General features: G+C 51.1%; 1 protein-coding gene across 5 annotated transcripts in view; it reads right to left on the minus strand.

Annotated features, from left to right (window-relative positions):
* The window catches only part of Gli2 (GLI family zinc finger 2), a 232,933-nt gene that overhangs the window by 8,547 nt on the left and 208,268 nt on the right, over positions 1 to 16,118 (minus strand). For all 5 annotated transcript variants that reach the window (XM_010632270.3, XM_010632269.1, XM_010632273.1 and 2 more), the window contains 6 exons: positions 11,098 to 11,335; positions 10,314 to 10,533; positions 8,917 to 9,039; positions 5,498 to 5,632; positions 2,241 to 2,390; positions 182 to 346 (listed from right to left, as the gene is read on the minus strand). In XM_010632270.3, the coding sequence (XP_010630572.1) occupies positions 182 to 346; positions 2,241 to 2,390; positions 5,498 to 5,632; positions 8,917 to 9,039; positions 10,314 to 10,533; positions 11,098 to 11,335 (1,031 nt within the window). The remainder of the gene's footprint in view (positions 1 to 181; positions 347 to 2,240; positions 2,391 to 5,497; positions 5,633 to 8,916; positions 9,040 to 10,313; positions 10,534 to 11,097; positions 11,336 to 16,118) is intronic.

The raw sequence follows: 16,118 nt of genomic DNA on the forward strand, positions 1-16,118 counted from the left end.
CTCTCTGGGGGCCGTACTGCATCTACGCTGTTAGAAAGGCTCTCTCCAGAGTCTGCCTGAGTCACGGTGATTGTGTGGCTGGGTTGGCAGCGTCAGCAGACAGCGTGGGCTCCTGCCAGTTTCCTTCGCCTGGCTCTCCATGCGTGCACAGGGAGCCCAGTGCACATGCTACAGTGGGTACCTCGTTAGAGTGGGTGCGGTTCTGGTGCTTGGCACGGTCAGAGGCGTTGGAGAAGGCCTTGTTGCAGCCCTCATGCTCACACACGTAAGGCTTCTCCCCGGTATGGGACCGCAGGTGCGTCTTCAGGTTCTCCAGTCGGGAGTACGCCTTCGAGCAGCCCTCGAACTAGAAGAAGGTAGATGGATCGGTGAGGGCCCCCCAGATCCAAGGCAGGCCAGTTGACCCTGGGTGCCAGCCCACCTCCTCCTTCACCCGCCCCTCTGGGCTCCTCTCCATGTTTGCACCTAGAACCATGAAATTTAGCTGTAATGATTGCTTTCCTTTCTGGGAAACTTGGAAAGGGCTGAGACACAAACGAACTGAGAATGCATCAGAGACCTCCGTGGGAGAGCTGTCCTGTAAGTGCATATATTTATATTTACACAAACAGAGTTACATGTTTGTAAGCTATAGAACTCTTAGAAGAATGCAAAGTGGTAAGTCTTCGTGACCTTGGATTATAAGATGGTTTCTTAGCTACAATAATAAAAGCACAAGCAAATAAAACACTGGATTTCACTGAATTTCAATTTTTGTGCTTCAAAGGAAATTATCAAGGAATTGAAGACAACTCACAAAATGGGAGAAATGTTTGCAAATCACACGTCTGGTAACAGTGTAGCACCTAGGTATATAAAGATTCTTACAACATAGCAACAAAAAAGTAAGGTCAGTAAAAAACAGGCAAGAGCTTTTCTGTTTGTTTGTTTGTTTTTGGTACTGGGGATCGAACTCAGGTTCTTGCCTTGTGAAGCACGCAGCAGAATCACTGAGCTAAATCCCTAAGGGAAAAAGCTTTTTCAGTAGAGAGTTATCCAGAGAGGATAAACAGAAGGCCCTTAAGAGCTTGCAATACCATCAGCTATTAGGGAAACGCAAATCAGAGCCACAGTGAGGCATCCTTCATATGCACTAGGATGGCTACAGTACAGAAGACAGGTGACCAAGAGTTAGTGGGAATGTGGAGAGACCAGCACCCTTTCACCTTGCTGATGAGAACACAGTGATTCAGCCTTTCTGGAAATCAGTCTGCCAAGTCCTCAGTTCCTGTATAAACAGGCAATTCCATTCCTAGGTGTATCTACCTAAGAGCATTGAGAACATGTGTCCACTCAAAAGCACGCACAAAAAGGTTCACAATAGTGTCATTTGTAATAGCCCCCAGGTGGAGACAATGCAGAGTCCCCACTGAAAAATGGGTAAGGAAACAGCATCTAAACACGTCATGGAATATTACACAGCAAAAAAAGGACTCATCTACTGTTTTGTGCTGCAACATGGAGGAATCTTGAAAAAAATGCAAAGCTAAAGAGGCCAGACACAAATAATACTTATTGCAGATTCCATTTTTATGAAATGTTCAGAATAGGCTAATTGCGGAAAGAATTACTAGTTTTCCAGGGCTGGAAGCAGAGGATGGGGAACGACTGCTAATGTATACAGGGTTTCTTTTCAAGGTTATGAAAAAAGTTTTTGGATGTGGCCAGTGGCCACAGTTGCATAATGGTCAATATACCAAGACCACACAGTTACACACTTTTGAAAGGGTGAATTTGTTGTTGTGAGCTTTATCTCACAATCACTTATCAGGGCCGGGGATTTAGCTCAGTGGTGCCACCGCCTGCCTTGAAAGCTCAAGGACCTAAATTCGATCCTGGGTACCAAAAAAAAAATCAACTTGTCAACAAAGGTAGCACGTTTCCTGGAATCTTGGATGCCATCGATTTCAAGACAACTCAACTTCAGAGATATTCCAGTAAGAACAAAATACACTTCTCTCAATCTATTAAGTAAAGTCAGCAAGAGGAGCTGTCAGGTTTCAGCTGCAGCCACACCAGCAGACCGGGGCCACCTCTACTTTTGAAGAAGGAGTAATTTCTGTGTGCCACAGAGTCTCACTGATTGAAGTCACACATCACGTGGCTTCCGTCTCATCCTTGTGCTCCCCTTTTTAGTTTTTCTAAACAGACTCCCCCGGCCTAGTGACTCCGGGGCGGAGGGTGCTGGGTGGGGCACTCACCGTGCACTTGTGTGGCTTCTCGCCCGTGTGCCGCCGCATGTGGACCACCAGCATGTACTGCGCTTTGAAGGGCTTCTGCTCACGTGTGCAAGCCTGCCAGCGGCACACGAACTCCTTCTTCTCCCCGTGGATGTGCTCGTTGTTGATGTGCTATCGAGGGACAAGCCAGGGGGGTGAGTCCAGATGTCCCTCCTGCGCTGCCCAGCACCCACTCCAGAGAACACCACCTACTCTGAGCTGACCACCTACTTGGTCCCAAGGCCCCTTCCTCATTACCTGTGACCACTCATCCCACTGGGCCTTGGCCTTGTGCAGCGGACTGCTGCCCATGGTCCTCTGCAGTCTCCTCCTCCCTTGTCCCCCTCACAATGTACAGAGCACTCTCTTCACTGCCCACCCCCACGTGTGCAGACCACTGGCCCAACCTTTTCCATCTAGTCTTCAGGTGTCTGCAAAATAGGAGTTCATTTTGTGTTTAGACTTAAATCCCCTTCCAAGACACCTCATTATGTGTGTGTGTGTGTGTGTGTGTGTGTGTGTGTGTGTGTGTGTCTGAAAATCCCCAAAACTATAAAATATGAAACACTTCTGGTCCCATGATTTTGGATAGCATATAGTCAGCCTATATTAAAATTAACTTCACCTGTTTCTTTTTACCTTTTAAAAAATGTGCTTCTAGGAAATGTAAAATTGCATGTGTGGATGCCACTGGTGGCTCAGTCTTTCCCTTCTGGGTGGTGCTGCTGTAGACCTTTGCAAACTGCAAAGCTCCCTGAGAACTGGGGGTCAGGCACTGGTGGCACCTGGCCCCAGAAGACAAAAGCCACTAAGCCCTCAGGCCTTGAGTAACAGCCCAGCTGCTACACATACCAATGCCACTGTTGGAGCAAGCAAAATGCACAGTGCTTTGAACTTCCAGAGAGATCTCAGATTAGCCTTACTTTCCATTTTTAAAGCCTTCAAGTGATAAAAATGTTCCCTGACAATGCCTTTTATTTTTCCCTTGGTTTACTCAGCAGCAAATTGTTAATGATCAGCAGGGCCTCCGGTCTCCTGTGTGCCTGCATCATCTTTCCAGGGAGCTCAGGGAGGCAGAGAAGGCTCCTCAGCTGGTCAGCCTGTTGTTTCTCGGCCAGCAGGAGGGAACCATCTATAGCTACAGGGACAGTCCTGGGCACAGGGCGAAGCCTGTGTTCACTCCTAGTTCAGAACCCCTCTGCCCTGGTTGAGGAATTCCCTGCCTGTGTTCTGCAGCCAGTGCCTAGAACACAGAACACATCTTGTACACCCTTACCTCTGCACTCTTGCTTAAGTCTGGTCCCAGATGTTGCCCTCTCCTCCTTTAATCTGATTTGCCCTTTCCTGAGACCCCACAGCTCTGATCACCCCTTCTCTACTATTTACTCCACAGAGCTGGTACAGGTTGAAAATCATCTTTTAGTGCCAGGAGGAATTAGAGATCTCTAGCTCACAGTTTCTCATCAGCTGCAAGGAGTTTGCTGGGAAATTCTGGAGTCCTGGGTGAAAATTTTGGGGAGGAAGAACCCAAACACAGAAGAAACCTGCAGTATTTGGGAGCAGGTGGCAGGAGTAGAGAAAGCAGAGGGAAGTGGTGAGCCCTAAATGCCAAGTTCGCAGAGCTAGGGAGAAGTGAACACCTTTGGGATGGCTTCTGAGTATGAATAGGAGGGTGTGAGTGTGTGTGCATGTGCACAAAGCTGTGCACATGCATGTTGGGAGCAATTTGTTTTTTTTAAATAAATTTAAATTCTTTTTGGCATGGAAGGGACATTTACCCGGGGCTGGTGTGGGCAAGAAGGAGGGAGCTACCGAATACAGAACACCTGCTACCTGCTCAATGCGTCCCTGCTCAGAACCACTCAGCCAGCTGAGGTGGAGCCAGGTTTGAAGCCAGATGATTCACACAGAGCCTCTCCTCCCCCTGGATGAGTGACCTGGCCCCTCTGACTGCCACCATAATGGGTGTGGCTGGATAAGCTTGGAGTGGGGACCAAGAGGCAAACCTGAAAGGCACAAGCTCCCAAATCTTCCCCAGATGGCCAAGACTGTGGAGAACCCAGGAGTTCTAAGCAGCCCCATCCCTGATCTGCGTATAGAAACCTGTCTGCGCCCATACTCAGTGTGTATACGTGAATGGACTCCAAAGGGAATTATCACCTTCCTCCACGGGAAAAACAGCTTACTGGTTTCAGAGTCCGGCCTGTCATCATACAGAGGCTGGCTGGTTTAACAAATCTCATTTCCCTGTAGGTGCTGGCTGCCAAGAAGCTCAGGGAAAAAGTGATATCCATGTGGAATATAGCTCAAAGAAGTTGGTTTTTCATACTAACTCTCCTCCTGGCTTCACTTTCTTGTTTCTTTTCCCTGATTTTTCTCATTTACTTATTTTCCTTTGTGCTACATATACACCGGGAAGTCTCCTCCTAGAAACAGGGGACCTATACAAGATATAATTGAAAAATACAGTGCAGGTTTCAGTTTTAAAAATGATTACAGTAGGCACATTGCCATTCGTCTCCCTCAGAATAATCTGCCTTGTTTTGAACACGTGCCATCATTGTTGACACTTTCTGAGAAAGTTCTGGAGAGTCCTCTTTTGTGGGTCTTTAAGTGTACGGTTATGCCTTGATGTCCTGAATGAATTCAAAACATTTATCCTCCATGTCATTCTGACTTTGGGGAAAAGTGAGAAATCACATGGGGCCAGGGCCGGTGAATAAGGCAGATGAGGGCCTTTCCATCAAGTGGCTCTTACAGCAGCAATTGCTGTTTTGCTTTTTGTTTTTTTTTGGTACTGGGGATTGAATTCGGGTCCTTGCACTTGCAAGGCAGGCGGTGGAACCACTGAGCTAAATCCCCGGCCCCAATCGCTGTATTTTTTAGCATAACTTGTAGAGACACTTATGAAAGAGAACTTCCAGAAGTGCTTCAGAAAATGGCGAAAATGATGGAATAAGTTAGTCCAAAGGGAAGCAGAGTATTTCGAGGGGGAATTATTGGCAATGTGTCTTTTAGTGTAATACTTTTTTTAAAAAAAACACTTAAACTCCCACCATGGTTTTTGATCAGCCCTTGTGTGTAATCACGTCTCCTGCTTGCAGAGGATGTGGTCCAGGCTTCTCCTGGGGCCAGCGCTTCCAGGTCCTCTTTCTGGTAGAGGCCCTGGAGGAATCAGGTCCCTGAGGGGCCAGGGCTCTGCCCCCCAGCCCCGGCAGGATGCTGAAATGGAGGCTTACGTGCACCAGCTGCTCTTGGGTGTCATACTCCTTGGTACAGTCTTCCCAGTGGCAGTTTGTCTCGTAGATGACCACCTCAGCCTCCTGCTTACAGTCATCCCTGTCCAGGTCTTCCTTGAGGTCAGCCAGCTGCTCCTGGGGGAGAAAACCACACTCATAGAAGCCAAATCCAGGGCCTGGCCCTGATGAGAAGTCACTGATCGCCCCATGAAGCCTGTGCCAGGACTTGGGGCCATCCCACGTGTGGCCACCCACGCACACACAGGTACACGCGCAATATACACAAGTGTGCATAGACACAGTCATCAGCTTTTCCAGCCCCTGTCCTCAGCTCAGACCCATCCACAGCTTTTCTTACCAGGAAGCAGGCTCTTCCCTCTCTAATGCTTGTAAGAGGACTGTCCTATCCCAGTCTCCTGACACTTGGGGACAGGAGAAGAAAGGGTAGCAACTTGCTGACAAGGTTTGGTTTCCACTGTGGAGGACTCAGTGGGGGCGGGGAGGCTGAAAGCACTGGGAGTGGGAATGCATTTCTTTCTAAGATCCACTCCTTGCTGACGGTGAGATAAAACATGGTCTCACCCTTCAGAATGGTTACTTTCAGGCAGTCCATGCCTTCTTGAGGACTCGGGAAGCAGCCATATTCACACAGATGGCCGTACTGAGGGCTACACAAACTCCACAGAGTACATGTGCTCCAGCATTTCCTCCCAGCACCAGTAACCCTGCAACAGCTGGAAAACATGGGCATCTGCATTCCTGTATTACGCCTGGGGAAACTGAGGCTTGGGGAGAGGTAGATTCACCCTTCCCAGAACACACAGCCAATCTGTTGCAGCCTAGCTCTGGACTTGAATCTGCTGGCCACAGTGGGGGCCACATGAACATGTCAAAGCCATGAAGAGAAAGCCCCAGATCTCAGAGCTGTCCCGGCCCAGCAGGTGCTCACCTGGAGCTGGCCATGGGCAGCCTCTGAGCATAGGAACAGGGGAGAGGCCAAAAGTAGGACAGGGACAGGCACAGATACCCTGGGGTGAGGAAAAAGCCATGTGGGGCCCACAAAGGTACTCAGGGACTCCCTAATAGTCCTCTTGTCTGCTGGGCAGATTTGAACAGAGCCAGGCAGAGGCAAGGCTACAAAGACTTAGTTTACAACTCAAACCATTTTCAAAAATAACAGGGAAATGTGCTGTCTTTTCATATCTCCTCTGGGGGAGGCATGTACAGTGCAGGATTGGAGGGGTAACCTCTTCCTGCAACATCCCTGGTCTGGAGACTTGGCCACGCTGAGTCCCTTTCTAGGAGTGGCAGAAACCAGTGTCAGAATGCTCTGTTGTGACCCACAGACTCATATCCCTGACTGATTTTCTATCAGGGCACACAGAGCTCTTCTAAGAGGGCTCCTGGTTCATTCTCTGAATGCTGTCTTTCGACTAATGCACTTTCTCTGAGAAGGAAAACCAAGATGTGTTGTACAGTAACTTATTCCCTGGGCTGAACTGGGACCCTGCAGGAAGGGACATGTGGGGACATCTGGTTTCCAGAGCTTCAGCAGCAGATCCATCTAGGGTGCTGCTGAACTGTGACCAGGGGACAAGGGGATGAGAGGGTCTCCTAATGCCTGCTCTGCACTTGGAGAAAAACTGGAGGTAGATTTACAATTTCCATGTGCTACAGGCTCTGCTTGTTTCAGACAAGAGCTGCAGAAGCTGATGGACTGATATGCTTGCTGGCCAAGAGGTGCTCTTCAGCGGGGCAAGGGCCCCTGTTGAGCAGGGCATCATCCTGGCCTGTAGTTACGAGGGCTTCAACAGAAAGGGCGCTAAGGAAAGCCAGCTGTGCTCATGGTGGTGAGCCAGAACACAGAGTGACAGGGAAACCACCTCCTCATAATAAAAGGCTTTCTGCACCAGGCAGGAAGGAGGCCTCTGTGGGTCCACCTGGGGTGGAGGGTGGTCACAGGATCCCACTGGTGGGTGGGGCGTGGGCCTCCGAGTGTTCAGCATCTACCTCCTGCCCTGTCCTCACCACTGCAGCTTGTTTGTCTTCCCTGGATATGTGCTGCCCTCATCAATTTCAACAGCCCCGGATGACGGCCAGCCTCATGGAAACCATGCATCACGCGGAGGCTGGGTTTGGTGTCAGCAAGGGGAGAAGAATTTGTCACCAACTCCTCTGTTTGCCTGACAGTAACAGGACCTAATATTTCATAAAAATGAAGTGCCCGGAGCATGCCCGATGGTTTACAGTCTTGATAAAGGATGGTCCAGCAGATGCGGAGAGATGGGGACAGGAGGCTCTATGCCTCCAAGGTGGCCATGCTGGGCATTCTGTAGTAGCAAATGAAGACTGGGCCACCATGTGAGACTTACCTGGAAGGGGAGGAGGCACACTGTGTCCTTTATCCCATAAGCAGGGGGCCTGGCTGTCTGCTTGCTAGGAGCATTAGAAGTGGCAGGGTTTCCAAAGAGACCTGCGCAAAGCCTCTGCAGCCATGGGTTGCTCTGTTCCTCACTTTCCCTACTAGGAATCGGAGCCTCCAGCTCTGAAGTGAACCAGGAGCTAGGCTGAGTATGAGGGCAGGTACAAGTCCTGTTACCTAGGAGGGCCAGTGACAGTGAAGGTGAAATTCTAGGAGAAAGGGCAAGCCTCAAAGGGCCTGAGTCATTAGGAGGACAGGAGCAACTCACTTTGCTGAGGTTTATTTTGCTCATGGCTGAGGTGTGGGAGAGAGATGGCTGCAGCCCAAGACAAGACAGGATAGATGGAAATTTTTGTATTTGTGCATTTCTGCATTCATTCAAGGTATGCTTAATGAGCATATAGTATGTGCATGGACCCAGCAATAAGATGTGTGAATCTACCTCACCCTCTCTGATCCATCCATCCATCCATCCATCCATCTACACATCCATCCATCAATCCACACATCTGTCTGTCTGTCTATCTATCTATCTATCTATCTATCTATCTATCTATCTATCTATCCATCCACCCATCTACTCATCCATCTACCCATCCATCTTTCTACCCATCCATCCATCTCTCTCTCTCTCTCTCTCTCTAATCCATCCATCCATCCATCCATCCATCCATCCATCCATCCATCCATCTACACATCCATCCATCAATCCACACATCTGTCTGTCTGTCTATCTATCTATCTATCTATCTATCTATCTATCTATCTATCTATCCATCCACCCATCTACTCATCCATCTACCCATCCATCTTTCTACCCATCCATCCATCTCTCTCTCTCTCTCTCTCTCTAATCCATACCATCCACTCATCCACCTACCCACCCACCCTTCCACCCATCCATCCATTTTCACCACCAGGTGAAATGCCCAAAGGCAGCAACCGGGCCCCTGGCCCGGACCCAGCCCAAACACAGTGAGGGTGGCCAGCAAGTTACCTGTGTCAGTCCCAGCGGGGAGGCTGGCCGCGGGCCCTCGGCCTCAGTCTTCACCTTGCTGCGCTTGTGAATGGAGATGGGGTTCACAGTGCTGCTCACAGCTGATTCACTGCTCTGCTTGTTCTGGGAGAGGGTGCAGAGGAGAGGCTGTCACAGGGGCAGGGCAGAGACACCCCCAATTCAGTGCGGGGGTCCACCTCTGGAACCTTACCACACTGTCTGGGCCAACCCTATGTGCCATGTCTCAGAAACCAAGTCCCTTAGCCCTGTTTTCCAGTCAGCAGCACACCCAGGGGATCCCAGGTCACAGTGGCCAGCACCTCCCTGTATGCAGGTACCGCCTCCACTTCCCCAAGGGGTGGAGGAAATGCAAAAGAGACCTTCTCCGTGGAAAGTGCTGGGCCCCTTATGCTCCTGTCCCGAGGAGGCTCAATTTCTCAGGTCTCCAGAGCAGGAGGAGCCAGCCCTGGGAACAACAGGCAAGGGCCTAGTTCCTTGGGGGAAGAGCCTGGAGCTCCAGTTTCAGGTGATACCTCAAAGGCTGGCTGGTAGTGACTGTCTGGAGGAGGTGGCAGGAGCCACTTGGGAGTTCTGGGATATAGCACTTTCTGCGGGGGTCTTCCTAAGATATGGCCATATCCAGGTCTGCCAATTGCCCAAGGGTGGACTGGGGCAGGTGCTTCCTCTCTGATTATCATCATGAGTGCTCCCCAGGATCTGAGGTTCAGGAGGGACTATTTAGGAGGACCTGGTTTATAAGCACAATGACCCAGCCTAGGTGTCAGGTTCCCCTTCACAGATGAGTTAGTTCAGGCTGAGAGAGGTAATTCAGGCAAGTTAGGAAGCAGGTGCAGTCTGACTGATTTCAAAGCCTATGCCTGTCCTTTATACAGCCTTGTCCCTATAAATCCAGGTCTTCATCTGTAACACGGGGACTCATTTATTACCAGACACTGGTGACATCCTATGCATACAAGGCACCACTGGGCTAGAAGTTCCAGCATGCCAAAGGCCTGTGGGAAGGACTAAATAAGGTGTATGAAAGCCCAAGCCTGTAGGAAATATGTATTCTAGAACAAAACTACATATTATTGTTATTATTACTGTTCATTCATCCATTTATTTGCTGTGCACAGAATCCTTGATAGGGCCGGATCTCATGCACTGCAGGGTTTCTTCACCCACTCATTATGTTTATTAATGGGAGGAGGCTGAACTGTGAGCTAAGGACCCCGTCCCAGCCTGAAGCCCTTTTTAACATGTTGCCTCTGCCCATAAGATATCCCCTGGTCAGATTGGAGCCCAGAGTTCTCCACTAGTTTCCGGCATGGGACAGCAGGAGCAGCCCTCACGGGGGCAGGGTGAGCTCCCATCTGCTGCTCCCTGTGCCCACCTACCTGGTTAGTGTCGTTCAGACAGTTGCTGCTGCTGCTGCTGCTGAGCTGGGTGGGCGCAGCACTGATAGAGGTGAGGGCCATGGGTTGCTGAGCCAGGAAGGTGGGTGAAGGCTGGATTAGGGGCGGAGTGTGTCCAAAGGCTGAGCCCAGGCCCCGCTGCTGGCTCAGGATTTGCTGATAGGCCACAGGGTTGATGGGGTGGGGGAAGGTGAAGGCTGGGCTGCAACAGAAAAGGAGATGAGGAGAGGCAGTGCCCAGGTAGGCAGATGCCTCCTCTGACCAGAGCAGCGAGATGGTCTTGGCGATGGCTGTGGTGAATACACCTCTACTACGGCTTTCCCTCCTTCTGGAGCAAGTAGTGGCTGCCCACTGAGTGTACTCAGGCCTCACTCTCTATGCTTAACTTCACAGCAGTAATGAATGTTTCAGAGACCGAGTGCCACACTGCAACCCAAAACCCACTTATTCGTCACTAAGTGCCAGAATCACCATTAAACACAAATATCGAGGGTTTAGTTTAGAAAAAACAACTCTACACTAACATCTTTTTTTAAAACATAAAAGCACGATAACATGAGTGCCATAGGTTGGCCACCACTGCCTTAGATCCTGCCCCAGGGGACGGGCTGCAGGCTCAGCAGGTACCAGGGTCCACTGCATCCCCACACCCTGGCCTCCCCACAGCTCTGGCACCTGAGATGCGCTCCTGCATCACTGCTTTCTTGTTTGGACCCCACTGGGAGTCTCATGCCCCCTCATCCACACCGCAGCAAGCAAGGCTCACCTGAGGGCACCTGCTGACAGGTGCCCATAGGAGCCACTGGCAGCTGAGCTGCTTCGAGAGTTGTTGATATAGGCCACCAGCGAGTTGGGCGAGGTCCGGATCATCCGCTGCAGGTCAAGGCTGGCATCTGAGAGGGGAGAGATGGACAGCGCCCGCTTTCGGCTCAGGCGGGGTGTCACCCGCGGGCTGGAGAACCGGGACACTGTGCAACAGCCAACGAAAGGCGCATCAGCATCACCTGTGTTGAGGGAAGGGACAATGGAGTTGGGAGAGGAAATGGGATGTGTAGGTGGGGACAGGGATGAACTCTGTCCCGGACTCAGTTGATTCATCTGTAAAACAGGGGTAATCAGCACAGGGCAGGGTGAAGATCTGAGAAGGACCAAGTGAATTCATCTAGCAAGCCAGCCTCAGGTCAAGAAACAGGGTGTCCTCAAACCCTCCTCTCCCTTCTAGACTCACCCCAAGGGAAGGACATTCTAATAGCCATGTGTGAGAGGCATGGGCCCTAGCTGAGTACTCTCAGAGGTGGTGGAGTCTTTAAGAGGTTGTGCCTAGTGGGAGGAAGTTAGGCATTGGGGGCGTGGCCTCAGAAAGGACAGGAGGTGCACGGTTCTGCTTTACCACAGGCTCCTACCAGCATAGGCAGCCTTGCCACAGGCCCCAAAACAGACCAGTCGGTCATGGACAGGGACCTCCAAAATAGAACCAACATAAACCTTTCCTCTTAGAAACTGATTTTCTCAGCATTTGTTTTGGTGACAGAAAGGTAACACAGCCATTATCCTGCCTTTTCCCAACCAGCCTAATATGGTCTTTTAAAGTTTATGCAAATGAAACGCAGCTCTTCTTTCACATCTGGATTCCCTCCCATTGTGTGTAGCAGTAACTCCCTCGTCTTCACTGCTGCAGAGAATTCCACAGGGAGAAATGTCAAGCGTTAAGTGTCAGGTGTTCCAAAGTCATGGATCAACTGGGATGCCACCGACATCTCCACACCCTGGCAGGGCATTTGCCCCGCAGAGACCTGGCTGCCTTCACACCCAGCACAATGCCTGGTGGGCTGGGAAAGCTGTTGGGACAAGGCAGGGAGGACAGGAGGAGCAGCAGGAGGGGCAGCTGAAGCCACGTAGCTACTCTTGAACACTGAAGCCTTCGGTTCTGAGGTTACCCAGGGTTTGGGGACCCTGCTGCTTTAGCATGCACACCACATTCCTGTGCACAGATACTCACGTATGTGCAGGTACGCACACCAGTCACACAGGCACACCCCACAGACATAAGCATGTGTACACACAAACGTACCTGCCCTAGCTGGCTGACCTTTGGACACACTCTTAGCTTCACTGGCTGCTGTTGTCCACACAGCTTCAGAAAGGGAAAAGGACCTGGCCCAGTCCAGGGCTCCCGGCACCCCAGAGTCTCCCACGATGGCTCCGGCCTGCTTCCACTTCCTTACAGCCCTGCCCCTTTATCAGGATTCTGGATAGCTCTCTGGGCACAATGGCTAGAAATCGTCTGCTAACATCACTGGACGACTTTACCTACCCAAGTTTCTGCCCTGTCCGGACCTTCCTGAGCCTGTTTCTTCTTTCTCAAGGGGTCTAATCATTGTGCAGACCTCCAGGGCTGATGTGAAATAGGAGACACAGACCTGGCCCGTAGCTGGACACATGAGGCTGGGTGCATCCTCACTTTATGAGCACCTGTGTGGAGCAGCAACTCCTGTGCTCCACTGGACACGGTCCACCGGCCTCCCTTCAGTGGCCTCCAGGTTCTCACAGGATGGGAGCATTGCCTGAAAACAACTCTGGTAGCCGCTCAAACACAGAGTCTGTGCTGTCATCCTGCCTTCCTCCTGCCTACCTGCCTACAGGGAGAGGGTCAGGAACACTGGCCACGGGGCCTGCCTCCCTCAGACTCCTACTCATGGTCCTCATGTCTGTTTCTTCTTGGGGTGCTTCTGACCCACCCTGGCCTGCTGGCCTCAGGGATATGTTTAATTATGCACATGTTGGTGTCATGTCTCCAGCACTGCAGGGCACCAAGTACAGGGTGGGTGGCCTGTGAGCCTCCGAGGCCCCAACTCACTCGGATGGCTGTGTGAGCCTTGGGAAGTTGTTGCTGTGGGATCCCTGCTGGACCCACTCCATACTGGGCCCGGCCTGGCCACCCTGAGGGGTGAGGTCCTGGGAATCCCAGGGAAGTCCCTTTACTGCTGGGCCTGGAATCCATGGGCCAGAAAGGGCTCCCAGGGTTTTCGCTCCTAACTTCCTCTTTCATGGACATGGCGAATCTGAGCCCACACAAGGGATGAAGTGGACTGGGGTGCTGGGATGCAGACCTGGGTTGGATGAGAGGCCAGTGAGGGGTGAGGTGGAGGTGGGACATAGCCAGGGCACTTTGGCTGGATCCACAAGTCAGCTGTCGAAGACATAGAAACTTTATTAACGACCTAAGCATAAAGATGGGTCACTGGCTGGCCCTGGGGTTGTAACCCAATGGGGAGACAGATGCGGGAGTAGCCTGTGCATTTCTGAATGACATGGTTGTACCTGTCCAAGAGCCACACCCTCTACTTTGTACAGGTCCTTTTCAACCAGAGGCATGGAATGATTTGGGGAACGCTCCCATGGGAAGAAAAGGTTGAGCTCATCAGAATACACTTTTCTCTACATACCCTTGTTAGCTAAAGTCTTTATGGCTGGGCGCTTATGCTCTCGGGCCCTGAGGACTAGGGCTTGTGGACCTCTAGCAGGCAGGGATATGGAGGTGCTGTGGCTGGGCTGCGTCTTCCAGACATTTATATATTGAAAACTTTACCCTCTGATTCATAAACTGATTGTACTTCGAGGTAGGACCTTAGAGAGGTAATTAGGTAAGGTCATGAAGGTGGGATTAGTGGCTATGGAAGCAGAGGAGAGAGATGCCACCTGACGCACTTCTTCTATATTGCCGCTGATGCCCCTGACATTTTATGATGAGCAAGAAGGTGCCTACCAAGTATCACCATTATTTTCTTGGACTTCCCAGCTTCCATAATTGTGAGCTAAGTAAGCCTCTATTTTTAATGCATTTCCTAGTCTCAGGTGTTTTGTTCTATCAACACATAATGGCCTAAGACAGGTGGGTTCCACAGATGCTTTGGGCACTCTGGCTTGCTCTGCCCTGCAGAGGGCCCAGGTACACAGCAGGCGACTCACTCAGTCAGCCTCTCCTTCCTGTTGTTGTAGGAAGGACCCCAGAGTACACGCCTGAGGAATCGGGGGATGCACAGGCAGCCCACCGGCAGCCCCACTCCCCTAAGCATGTGCTCTGGACAAGGGAGCCAGGCAGCACCAGAGCCAGTGTGTGTCCCTTGCATGTGGCATTCAGTTAATTCCTGATTCTGAACTCTTGAGTGACAGTGACAGCTACCATTTAGTGATAGTGCAGACACCGGGTATCATTTTGAGCTATCACCTTCTGATATCAGCTTTGTAGATAAGGACACTAGGCTTGGGGAGGGAGTGACTTGCTCTGAACACAGATCCAAAGGAACTCTGCTATGTAGATCTTCTGGGAACTTAGTGCCCACTCCGTCTGTCTTCAGAGGGGTAAGAGGGGCCAAGTTCCAGAAGGACACTTCCTCCCTGAAACAGCTTTTGATGTCTGTTCTGGATTTCTGAAGAGCCGGCAGCCGACCTGGCCTGGCCCCTGTCTGAACAGGCCTCCAAGTCAGCACGTCTGCTGCCTCCACCACTGTCAGCATCCACACAGCAACAGAGTGGAGTCCGGGGGGTCAGCTGCAGTTCCCCCTCTCTGCCCTTGCTCCAGCTAAGTCCACTGATATGGGCTCCTTGATCTGTCCTCAAACCTCTCAAATCCACTGGTCTGGCCCCGCCCACTGCTTGCTTGGATCATTCCAGGGCCCCTTGGCTAACTGCCGTCCAATCTACATTCCTCACTTCCAACTTGCGAATTCCTTGCTTTCCAACTTGCAAATCAGATCATGTCTCTGCCCTCGCCCCAGACTTCCCAAAGCTCCCCATTGCAATTATGACAAACGCCCATTACTACTACAGAAAAATGCCTCCCCAGTGGCCCTGGAAAGAGGGGAGCTTCATTCTACTTGTGGCTTCCTCGAGGTCACCTGCACAGGGCCTTTGCATGTACATCTTCCTCTGCCAGCCAGCTCTTCCCTCCTCGGTGCTCAGGCCTCAGCTGAGAGGAGGCCTTCCCCAGACTGCTGAATTGGACAGATTCTCCTGTGCTCAGGCCTTTCTCTCCAAACGAGAGCCACACTGGTGCACCTGCACCTCCTGTGTGGTTATGAGCTTGCTTCTACTGCTCTCTTCTTTCTGAATTAGGGACACCACTCCTTCCCCTCTGACCATTACATCCCTGAAACTCAAATATGACACTCACTTGCAGTGAGTGCAGGTGAACCAGCCATGCGCGTGAACAAAAGGCACAGCCATGATGTGTTGGAGCGCAAAGTCACACCACCAAAGCCAACCCTTGCTGACTGTCTCTGTGGCAGATGCTTGGTCTTGGTCTAAGCACTGGGAAGTGTTAAGTAATTTACTCTTCACAACTGCCCCCCCATACCACACCCAAGGCCACAGAGGCAGGGGTGTGGGACAGGAGCAGGGAGAGGACTATGAGGTGTAAGGAGAAACAGACAGACAACCCTGTAGACAGTCCCAAATGACATGGGAACTCGGAGGATGGTGTGGTGACAAGGAAGGTCTCTGGTTAATAACGGAGGGAAGGACAGAAAGTCTAGGAAAGATGACGAGGCCACCCAGCAATATAGCTGTCACTACACATCTGTTCACTGGCTTCCGCTTGAGGGTCTTGTAAGCTTCTGGGTTCTTAGTTCCTGACTCTGCCCCTCGTCAATCCCCACTTCAAAGTCAGGTGCAAACGTGGATCTTCTAAGGACTCCCGTTACTCACAAATGGAGCGGCAAGTGGGGAAATGTGAGAGGAACGCAAAAGAGCTCACGTCTTCTAAAGAAGAAACACACTCATCTTTGT

This window comes from Fukomys damarensis, unplaced genomic scaffold (genome assembly GCF_012274545.1).
Source record: "Fukomys damarensis isolate Sample0158 unplaced genomic scaffold, DMR_v1.0_HiC HiC_scaffold_29, whole genome shotgun sequence".
In the NCBI taxonomy this organism is placed as follows: Eukaryota; Metazoa; Chordata; class Mammalia; order Rodentia; family Bathyergidae; genus Fukomys; species Fukomys damarensis.